At 32.5% G+C, this 10819-nt stretch overlaps 3 protein-coding genes across 3 annotated transcripts in view; all 3 read right to left on the bottom strand.

Moving 5' to 3' along the window:
* LOC109860380 overlaps positions 1–3968 on the bottom strand; it is an 11779-nt gene extending 7811 nt beyond the window's left edge. Inside the window, exons 1-6 of the mRNA XM_020439423.1 lie at positions 2720–3968; positions 2342–2565; positions 1825–2124; positions 1658–1689; positions 1463–1548; positions 1100–1242 (exon numbers count right to left, since the gene is read on the bottom strand). Of these exons, the coding sequence (XP_020295012.1) occupies positions 1100–1242; positions 1463–1548; positions 1658–1689; positions 1825–2124; positions 2342–2484 (704 nt within the window). The 5' untranslated portion in view covers positions 2485–2565; positions 2720–3968. The remainder of the gene's footprint in view (positions 1–1099; positions 1243–1462; positions 1549–1657; positions 1690–1824; positions 2125–2341; positions 2566–2719) is intronic.
* Positions 3969–4698: 730 nt separating this feature from the next.
* On the bottom strand, positions 4699–7204 carry LOC109860381 (ran-binding protein 3). Its single transcript, XM_020439424.1, has 5 exons — positions 7110–7204; positions 6736–6867; positions 6416–6493; positions 5657–6351; positions 4699–5564 (listed from the first exon to the last, which is right to left on the bottom strand). Exons 1-5 carry the CDS (start codon positions 7123–7125, stop codon positions 5253–5255), a joined length of 1233 nt encoding a protein of 410 aa, XP_020295013.1. The 5' UTR covers positions 7126–7204; the 3' UTR covers positions 4699–5252.
* Positions 7205–7780: 576 nt separating this feature from the next.
* On the bottom strand, positions 7781–10650 carry LOC109860385. Its single transcript, XM_020439427.1, has 10 exons — positions 10462–10650; positions 10267–10329; positions 9990–10149; positions 9338–9571; positions 9115–9261; positions 8882–8990; positions 8648–8806; positions 8390–8574; positions 8054–8120; positions 7781–7963 (listed from the first exon to the last, which is right to left on the bottom strand). Exons 1-10 carry the CDS (start codon positions 10560–10562, stop codon positions 7824–7826), a joined length of 1365 nt encoding a protein of 454 aa, XP_020295016.1. The 5' UTR covers positions 10563–10650; the 3' UTR covers positions 7781–7823.
* Positions 10651–10819: the final 169 nt, after the last annotated feature.

Below are 10819 nucleotides of genomic sequence, written 5' to 3'. Positions count from 1 at the left end.
ATTCGCGGATCTTTGTTAATTAAAATCTCAGTAACTATTGCAAATCTAGCAAAATGGTATAAGACTTTTTGACTCAGTTTTACTCCTTCTACCTGCCTACGAGAGATTGTACGGCCATTCTGGGACACCCTGTATATAGGGTAAAACAATATCGATACGTTATTTTAATAATAGATTCTTGGGAATATTCTGACAATATTCCCAAAGAAACAAAAACACCACACACACATGTAGTTTCCCTTTAAAAAATGAAATTTAGAACCATAAACTCACATCTTGTACAGATTATGTAATAATACATGTATCATAAATAAGTACAACAAATAATAGACATAAATTAAATTATTAAAAATAACTTGAGAAATACTGCATTATTAGTTGCTAAATAATAATAAGTTTAGATATAACGCAAAATAGAGAAATTTAAAGAATTCTTTTAAAAATCTTCTCTCTTATAGAAGTTACTATTATAAAGTTACTATTATAATTGCAACCTGTGTGTAAAAAGTTAAATCTGTCAAGTATTTTCTTTTATAGTGATGGAAAATAATATATACACTATTGAAAATCTTTTAAGAGGGAACTACCGCATATCAATATACAAGAGACGATTGATGAGTATTCAAAACACATAGATCGCGACAGTGGTATTACATTTGTCAAAATGTATCCAGATAAAAAGCGACTATACTAAGTAAATACATACATTTCAATAAATTGTTGTTTACTTCTTCGTTTCGGATACTTATCAATCACTCTTTTGTATATTGCTATATTACATGTATTTAGATACGAGCGTTTAATTACTTTTAGCTCTGATTAAATTTCATTGAAAATTTATGTTAATTAAAATGTTTAAATTGCATAAAACGTGCAAGGCAAAATAAGTATACGCATGCTGAAGTATAACAGTGCGATTTTGACGTTGCGTATAATTCTGTAAAATGTAAGTCATGGTTTTGTATACGTTATGTGTCGTATCAGTGCGCATCTGTCAACAATACACAAATAAGATAACCACTGAAGTAAAAAACGCGCGCGTTCTCTTTATTTTTATGTATGTACGTTATTAAAAAAAAAAAAATATTCGCAGTGACACATCGCATTCTTACCATCGCATCTTAGACCTTGCCGAAACAATCCATACAGCAAAGAACCACAATGATCGCAGAAAGTCGGTGACATGAAAGTGTGAGTTCGAAATCTGTGAGGAACGTCTATCTTGAAACGCTCTCTCAAGTACTAAAACCCAAATAAAAAGAAACAGATATGTAATTTAGGTAACAAATTAAACGCACACATGTCGCCGAAATAGCACAGTAATACGCGAATGCAAGAATTAAATAAATAAATTAAAGCAATTAATCTTATTATTAAAAAACTAAATGCAATTTTGATATTTATTTACGATTGTCTACTCTTTTGTACATTTGTCTCATCACGCATAGATAGTATTACTTACTATCGTATTTTCCGATTCTCTTCCGCTTTCGGGACATTTAGTCAATAACTTATCATGACATTTCTTGTGCACCGCAGTTTGACATGCTGTAAACAATGTTTTTTAAATGTAATTTCTAATCAACATTACTAAATGTTAATAATAAACTTTTCAGTGATATGCGCATAAAAAAAGAGAATGTATAAAAGATGATACCTTGACATTGATAACCCTGTTTCCCAAAACCCCTGTAATAAGCAACAGATATTATTAATATTTTTCTTATCGCTATATCAACAATATACATATATTATATATCATGAGGACACAAAAATAAAAGGCATTAACATAAAGATAAAGACGCAAAATGTAAAGTGTATTACCATAAAAAGTCTTTACAAAAAGCGCAGAATGTCGGTTGCCGAAAAAACTTGGCTACGAGTTTGTGACCTCGTATAACATGCACTTTGTTATGCTTCACAGCTCCTCTTCTTCTCGTGATAGCTCGACCGATGTTGTTCTCCCGCGAAGAAGAAGAAGAAGAAGAAGAGATTAACGTTGTCTTTGACGTTGTCTTTACGAGCTCTCTCCGAGGAATTCTAGTTTTGTATATATAAGTTTTGTTTTGCGTTGAACTTGTCGATGATGTGTCCGCAGTCGTTACGAGTGCCGGTACTCTCGTTCTGAAATCATTTAATTCCCAGGAAACTCATACACATCCGTTATACATGCTTCGCATGAAATAACTTTGACATTGTAAGTATATATATATATATATATATATATATATATATATATATACTATATATAAGTCATATTGTAAAAAGAACACGTTAAAACAGCCGATGCGCAAATAAATTATGACTCAACATGAGGAATTTACGTACCGATTAAGCTCACCTGTACGTATATCCTTCAGCGCCAACGCCGCGCGCCGGAAGATTTCGATGATCCACAGAGGATCTTCTTCCGGAAGATGATCCGCTCGACGATCCACCACCGGCATTTCTCCTTTTGGCGTGCGAGGCGCCAGTGAACATCATTTTTCGCGCGGATACAATTCTCCACTTGGTAGATAATTAACTCTTTGCGCTCTCGCATATACATCAATGATATACTATACCCTATATTAATCCATAAACAAACTTATGATTGATACTAACTGTATCGAACATACATATGTGAAATGTAACGCAGTTGTTTGGTATTCGACTCTGAATCGAACGACTGGGACACGAAAGAAATATATTCGCACAAAATTCAAGCAACTATAAATACCTGACGATTTCGCGATTCATCGGCGTCATCATTGCGCGATCAAATTCACATGATATCGGTAGCACGTAACAGGAAAAACTACGCTTCCGGTTGTCAGTTTCATTACCTCCGAATCCTCTTCCACTTGTGTTCAATGGTGGGAAGTGGCCATGCGCGCGATGTTATATTTTTGGGAAAATTCAGAACGGCGAGAGAGAGAAAAAGAGAGAGAAAGAGAGAGAGAGAGAGAGAGAGAGAGAGAGAGAGAGAGAGAGAGAGAGACACTAACAATAAGTTCGGCGTTTCCTAAGAATCCCAAAAGCTTCTCAGCGTTGAGTCAGTACGCGTTCTTTAAAGATTAATTCATCGGCATTTAGTATTGGTCAACTCGCCGCGACAAAATCAAATACCTTTAATCGTAGTAGTAGTAGAACAAATTCAAAGTATAATATTTTATTTGACTTTCTTATTACAAAAGACAAGAGAGAAGGAGAGAATATATTGATAATCTACAGTGTGATTTTTAATGATTGTGTTTGTCGCTAAAATATCTTCTTTCTGTATGTAATAATATACAGAAATTGAACAAAAATATACACATACAAAGGTCGAATCAACGACAAACGTCACTTTCGGACAAAGCGAAGAAGTGTATTTTTTTAAATTTTATCTTTATTATATCAACAGTCACGCGTATTGTTCGCATACCGTGTTACACGTAAAATTCTCACGTACACACATATAAATAAATTATTATCGATTCCTTCTTTCTGCGTTTCAACTATTACTTTGCCGAACTGGGCACCCGCGAAAAGATGGAATGAAGATAGATATTTTCTGTTTTTGACTTCTCGAGTTCCTCTCGGTTCTTTCGCAATCAGAAGACGATGGTCGTTGGCGTCGTTGCGATTGCGGACTCGATTAGCCGCGACAACGATGACGACGGAGGATGATGATGGTACCGATAAAACACCGAACAGAAGAACAGAACGCGTTCGAATCACATAAGACTGACAACGAATCTGACGAATCGAACGGGCATCAGCTCTGGTTTAAAAATCTCTCTCTCTCCCTCTCTTTCTCGCCACATATTAGATTTCCCGTAATTCTTCTCTCGCGGGATCAGCTAAGGTAACATTACGTTATTACGTGCGTCTCTCCCGAAAATACTATCGTTGTCATCGCAGCGTCGCATTATCGTGCGCGTCCGCCAAATCAAATTCGACGATCATCGGACGGACGTTGAGATGAACGTAAGAACTCGATTTTGACGCCTAAAGCAATGCAGGGATTTGCAGGGAATTCGGCATTCTATAAATATCAACCATTGAATGCCATCCAGCGTGGTGTGCGGCTTGATCGTTGCGCGCCAGCTTCCGCGCTATATATCGCTCGACTACTCGAGCTTCTTTACTGTAAATAGATATTTTACTATTTTTCAACGTAGAAAATATAAAATCGGATTGTCTATCAGTGTTAAAGTCTCTTTAATTTGATTATTAAATTGTTTTTTTTTCTATAATAATAAATATATAAATTTATATACAGCATCAAATCAAATATAAATTATATACATCAACAAAATCCACATTGGAGGAGTCGAAAGGAATCTGTACACAATACACGTAAGGGAAAACAACTTTTCGAGCATCCAGGAAGTGATCGTAAGGATTTTATTTACACATAAAGCAATTTTTTATAATCATTTTATAATATTTTATTATTGTATATTAATAATGCCAGTGTATATACGGTTTATATTCCCACACGAATGTCTTTTGAAATATGTCATAGTACACATAACAAGATGCAATTACACGTAAATTTCAAAATTTGTTTTTTTGCCAGCCATATATTTCTCGCATTGTTGATTGTGTACGTAATACGAGTGCCTATTTATTCAAATGTTTAACTTATTATCGACTAATGAATAAATTGTGAGAAAAGAAAGTGCTGACTATAACAATGCACACGTAAATCAATATAACTGTATACATTACTAAAATTCTTGCTAAGTTTATTCAAAAACTTACATTTTACTTTGCAGTTTTTTTTTTTACAAGTATGTAATCGATATTATTCTTAAAAATCTTGACTCTCTTTTTGTACATACACACTTATTTTTATCAAATAAGAAAGTAGTAGTAGAATCCAAGTAAACGAATATCAATTGGGAATGATTACAAAAGCTTTGTATTCGCGAGAAAAGAAAAAATTCCAATACTCATACAAGGAATCACTTTTGTCACAACTTATGTTACGACTCGATTGTCGTTTTCTCTTATCTTTCTTCTTCGTTTCCTTCTATTTTTTCGATAAATACCGGTGTCCTCTTTCGATAAATCCAGTGATAAAAACACTGCCGAAGGCTGCTGCAACTTCTCGAAGGAAGGCACAAATCATAGCCGTACTATTGCGCGCATACTAGATAGAGTTGTATATGTTTAAAGGACTTAAATTCTTCCTCCGTATATCTCAATGACTTCTATGTTGCACAAATTATTAAACTGATGCACTGCAGTTAACATCTCGCGTCAAAGCAGTCGATCGGTTGTCAGTGATCTGTCGCTACTTTTTTAGGATGTCGTTCCTGCGCTCGTTTAAGCCGTTGTAGAAGAAGATTGTGTAGTTGATCAATTTCGTTAAGTGCCGCTTGGACAAGAAAGATTCTTATATCTCCATGAACATCCATCGCAGTTAATCTTAGTGATTTAGGTCCAGCACGCTCCGCTGTCATACCAGGCCATACTTTTGTATTCAAGATCACCCTTTGCGTTCCCGTTGTACGGCCAACCAACCGAGATTCATCATCTCGATCGTTGAGTCTCAAAGTACCTCTCCCTCTTTCCTGCCAACTGCTGCTAACCTATGATAAAACGAGCAATAGTTGGCAAAATCATTATATAAATTTATAGCAAACGTGCGCTAAATGTAGTACAAAATTTCTAGTACACGCACCTTATCGAACGCAAATAGCTTGCAATTGATTTGAAGAACATTCGTTTCTCCTTCTTCACCAGTCAACAATGTCACTTGACTATACTTTCTTTTGTTTGCACGGTTAGCTTCTTCTAACACCTGTGCTGCCTGAGTTAATGTTAATCCTGGCTTTACCGTAGCACGATTACAATTCGCAGCCGCACTCGAGAAAAGAAGTTCGGAAGATCCATTCTCGTTGGTGGTCTCCTCATTCTTTGACTCATCTTTTTCAGATTTATCCAAACTTTCTGCATTATTTGAAACAGCTACACGTTCTTTTAAATTCTGACCAAACACAAAGCCAGGAGCAGAAGTGCTGGATGCAACAGTACTATTTACATTATTTTCATTTTCTTTTGCATTTATACCAAGAGGTAAAAATTTTGGTTTTATATCTTCTGTAGACTTTTCTTCCTTGTTAGAACTTTCGCTTGCTTCATTCTTATTATTCTTTACAGGAGATTTATCTTCCTCTAAAGAATTATCACTTTTTGTAAAAGGATTATGAAATTTTGCAGGTTGTAAAACAGTTTTGTCACTGGAACTTGTAGAATTGTTTGCAACAGCACTTAATTGTGACGGCCTTAATATAGATGACTTTGATTTACCAGGTATATTGGAAAATTCATTGATACCGAATGAATTTCCCAATTTTGAAGCAGCTAACACAGGACCTATAAACAAAACAGAAACATATACAACTCACAATACAAATTTTATTAAATTATAGATACTTACAATGTTTCTTATTAGGAGGTTTGACAGATGATATAGATTCACGATCCTTTAATTCCACTGTATGATTTTCTGGTTTATCTGAAAAATGTTTTACTTAATACACAAATAGTTACCTTATCATATTGTTAGCAGGAGATCTCATATATTCTCATATATCTCGCAATTTTTACACTTACATACACACACACACACACATACGTGTATATATATATATACACACACACACACACATCATACACATATATGTATATTACACACACAGTACCATGCATAAATGTAAAACTGATGAACTATTTAATAGATAGATATTTTAAATTAACCATGTGTATCTGAATCAGATGATCGATGATCTAAAGTACTATTAGTTGGATCTTCGACAATGTTTTCTGGTATCTCCTCAGGTGGATCAACTTTCAGAACAAGTGATGAGCAACTAGTTTCTTCTGAATTCTCTAAAATACAACAGAAATAAATTATTCTATCTTTCTTCCTCTATCTGTCTTACTCGTACACATTATTTAGTTCTATAACACATAGACAAATAAAATATAAAATTTTTGTCAAACAATACACTGCATCGTAAATCCACGTTACACTACGCGACGAACAAAGTACCTCTAGCTTTACTCGATATTATTATTTCGTAAAATTTTTCGCATACATGTCTAATTAAATCTAAAGAAACAAAACGCACCCTTGCAATCCGCCATCTTTTACGTACAAAATGAATGTAGACAATGCACAGACAAGTATGTACGCACTATCACGTCCACAGAATAATATCCATAGATAATGTATGATTTAGACTGTGAAGTGTTGAAACATTAAGCTTGTATCAAATTAGAGAATATATTGGAATTTGTTCAATCAGAGCGGAGTTTACTAAACTTAAATTTAGTATCCTTTATTTCGATTGGTTAAATTCTCAAAAGGTGAATTTGAAAACGTGATACAGGCTTTACAGTGTTTGGCCTAATGTTACTACATTACTTGGCCGCTGATTTCAGCGCTTTATATCCACAAAAATGGATATAGAAGCTACAAAGCGACATCTATTTGTAGACGTAGGTGGCACAAATGCACGGAGTTAAACCAAAAGTGGTAAGTTCTAAAATAGCCGTGATTATTCTCTCTTTTTTCTGATTAACTTTACTAGAGAGAATATGGCTTTGCAATAATTATAAATATGTAGCATTTATTACTCAGCAAATATTAACATGCAAATATTAGCAATTCTTTAAGTATATAATTGTTAATATTTAAATATATAATAGCAATATTTATACTTATTGAATATCAATATTAAATATAAAAAAATATAAATAATTAATTAGAAAGCTAATTATAAATAATCAGATATTATATAAAATCTAGAACAAAATTTATAAAAAAAACAAGCGACATATATTCATTTACAATCAATTATCTGCTCCTCCTTTTCACATTCTGTACTTAAATCTATATCTTCATTATCACATGTGCATTGTTTTTTATGTTTACATTGTAGTCTTAGATGTGTATCAATACCAGTGTCACCTCCAGCAGGATCTAGTATGGAACAATAATTACATTTTTATAAAAACGAATACACTAAATAAATATTTATTTTTGCTATTTGCATTTTTTATATTTGTTTACCTTTATCTTCCAATGTAATTTGTTTCAATTTTTTTGAATTTTTTAACCGTTTTTTAGACGAAGTATTCTATAATAAGAACAAAAAAAGATTTATAAGTACAAATATATAACTGATTTTGATTTGCGCATGAAAACATTTTTTAAAAATACAGACTATTTGAATTATATAACTAAATGAAAAAATTTAATTTTTGTTAAAAAAAAGTATTATTTTTGTAACCAATGCAATTCAGTAAAGAATGTTAATATATTAAAATGATATAAAAAAAGAGAAAAATGCTAATAAACGCTGACATATATAAAAAACTAAACAGTAAGTAAATCAAACAATAATACCTCATAAATTTGTTCAATGCGCTCTTGCTGTTTAGATCTTCCCTTTAACCCAAATTTGAAAAACGGTCCAACACCAAAATTTAAGGAACCACCGAGTAAAAACAATGGCACTAATACTATACATATGCACACACTTAAGAAAAGAAGAATTATGACAGGAAACTTGTAGAAAAAGTTCAGTTCACCTAAATAAAACACAAAATATAGCATGTAATACTTATTGTACATTTTGATGATACATTAAAACAATTTATTTACCTGTGGCATTTTTTATAAATTCAGATATGGCAGTGCCAAAAGATGACAAAGGATGAAAAATAACCGTGCTAAGAAGGTGTGTCAGTACAAGCACAGGCGTTACTTTCAGTTTTGGATTGGTCATCATAGTTTCATAATACCTTTCACAATCGTTAGTAGCTATAGATAAACAATTACTTGCAACTACTTGATAATAAAATATCAATCACATTAATTCAGATACGAACTACTCACAGTAAAGAAAGGAAATCATCTTGTCCCAATGACCCATTTTATGTGGCTGGCAAGTAATCGGCATTTCTGCAAATTGAGCTTGAGCTGCCATCAGCTTAATTTCTGCTTCCTGTAAAATAATGTTTAATATTAAAGATTGTTTTATTCACATGACATAAACTTCATATTTATTTATGTAAATATAACTGCTGATGCTGTCAAATTCTTGATATGATAAAATAATATCAAGTTACCTGTATAAGTTGCCACCAAGTTATAAAAAAACTTATTATAAATATAACATCAAACACTAGAAAAATAATTAAACCTCGAGACCATTTTTGCCTTCTTAGTACCATAAAACTGGCTATAACTACAAAAGAGATTATTGTTATATTCCACTGTAACAAATACAAAAAAGTTACTAAATTTACATTTGTGAGAATCCTAAGATTTTTCACATTAAACTATACTTACATGTTCTTTTACAAATTGCAAATAATACATCAAATTATCCTTCAATAAAGTAAGATAATAAGTTGCTTCAGCCACAAACTGTTCTGCTGAGAAATCAGGTTGTTGTATTATACTGTCCAGTATTCTATCTACTTCTCTTATAGAACCTTGACCTTTTACAAAATTCTGAAGATATTCAAATTGTAAAGAAGATGCTTCTATACTAAGTTTTCCAATCAATCTGTCATTATGTCTCTGCAATTGTCAATTCAAAATTTTTTTTATCGAAAGTGTAATTTTACATATACATATATATATGTATGTATGTATTTGGAAGATCTGACAGCCAATTTTTTCACTTCTAGATAAGTTTTCGATAACTTTATCTAGAAGATATCTCCCAAAATTGGTTCTCTTTATTGGTTCTCAGAGGAATTTATCCAGAGGATAGCTATATATATATATATCGAAAGGTATGAAGAAATCGACTATGAATGTTTTTCACACAACAAAGTATGAAAGTGGATTGTATACATCATTTAGAATAAAAATGTCATGTACAATTATGCAACATTTGCAAGTTATTAAGATGTTCCATTACTATGAGCTAATGAGCGTATGAGAAGCAATAAGATTGACTCTTTAAGTGCATATAAAATCTAATATAACATACCTGTATGAAAAGATTCGATAATAAGATAGAAATTAAACGTTTATAAAATATTGCTTCCTGTGTATTTTTTTCATCCCATTCTTTACAAACAATTGGCTGTATTTCTGTGGATACATCAGATAAAGGAAATTGATAATTTTTTTGTGGTTGCTCTCCTGCACTAAAAAGTAAAAGATCAAAACTCTTTTCAATAAATATAATCTGTTTAAATCACAAGTTACAGATATTTTGATCTGTTTAAATTATAAGTTACAGATATGTATGAGACAACAAATACCCAAAATCTTCATCTTTGGATGTATAGAAGAAAGAATATATATTTTTTAGTTCTTCTGTGAACCTAAAATATAATATATAAACATCTATTTATACATTTTACAAACAAGATTAACCGTCTACGTTTGATAAATCTTTGTTTTAAATAAAACTTAACGTTATGTTATGTCACAAACACAACATATAAATTACTCACGGCACGTCATCTTTGGATACATCCGTTTCGTCGCAATAAACATTCCAGAAAAATGCATACAAGTGCAATATAATATATATCGATGATTTGAAAACGTACATATTGAATTACCTCAGTCAAAATATCAAGAAAACAACAAACAATACCGTACAAGTACAGTCGGCGCCAATGGTCTAGTTTCCACCGAAACTCTCAATACGAGGTTTGTTCGGGTCGCATGCTCCAATGTATACCACAGAGCACTTGGATCACTAATACGATGGCGGTTGAGGCAGATAAGTTCATGTGCGCTAACGTCCAGTGACACGAACGATCTGAGGCACTTCTCCTTCTCTAGCAATATGGGCTGCGTTCCGAT

Source organism: Pseudomyrmex gracilis, unplaced genomic scaffold (assembly GCF_002006095.1).
Source record: "Pseudomyrmex gracilis isolate BER0280 unplaced genomic scaffold, ASM200609v1 scaffold_374, whole genome shotgun sequence".
NCBI classification, from domain to species: domain Eukaryota; kingdom Metazoa; phylum Arthropoda; class Insecta; order Hymenoptera; family Formicidae; genus Pseudomyrmex; species Pseudomyrmex gracilis.
The sequence above is the reverse complement of the archived record's forward strand: the minus strand, read 5'-3'. Positions and strand labels throughout refer to the sequence as shown.

What these genes read in the sequence shown, in the direction of transcription:
- LOC109860385 (XM_020439427.1), bottom strand. Translation starts at nt 10,562, where the DNA reads ATGTACGTTTTCAAATCATCGATATATATTATATTGCACTTGTATGCA. An exon ending in TCCAAAGATGAAGATTTTGG is followed by an intron (nt 10,150 to 10,266) that starts GTATTTGTTGTC and finishes TTTACTTTTTAG; the next exon opens with TGCAGGAGAGCAACCACAAA. An exon ending in GATGATTTCCTTTCTTTACT is followed by an intron (nt 8,807 to 8,881) that starts GTGAGTAGTTCG and finishes GTTTATCTATAG; the next exon opens with CTACTAACGATTGTGAAAGG.
- LOC109860381 (XM_020439424.1), bottom strand. An exon ending in ATCTGATTCAGATACACATG is followed by an intron (nt 6,494 to 6,735) that starts GTTAATTTAAAA and finishes AACATTTTTCAG; the next exon opens with ATAAACCAGAAAATCATACA. An exon ending in AGCTATTTGCGTTCGATAAG is followed by an intron (nt 5,565 to 5,656) that starts GTGCGTGTACTA and finishes GTTTTATCATAG; the next exon opens with GTTAGCAGCAGTTGGCAGGA.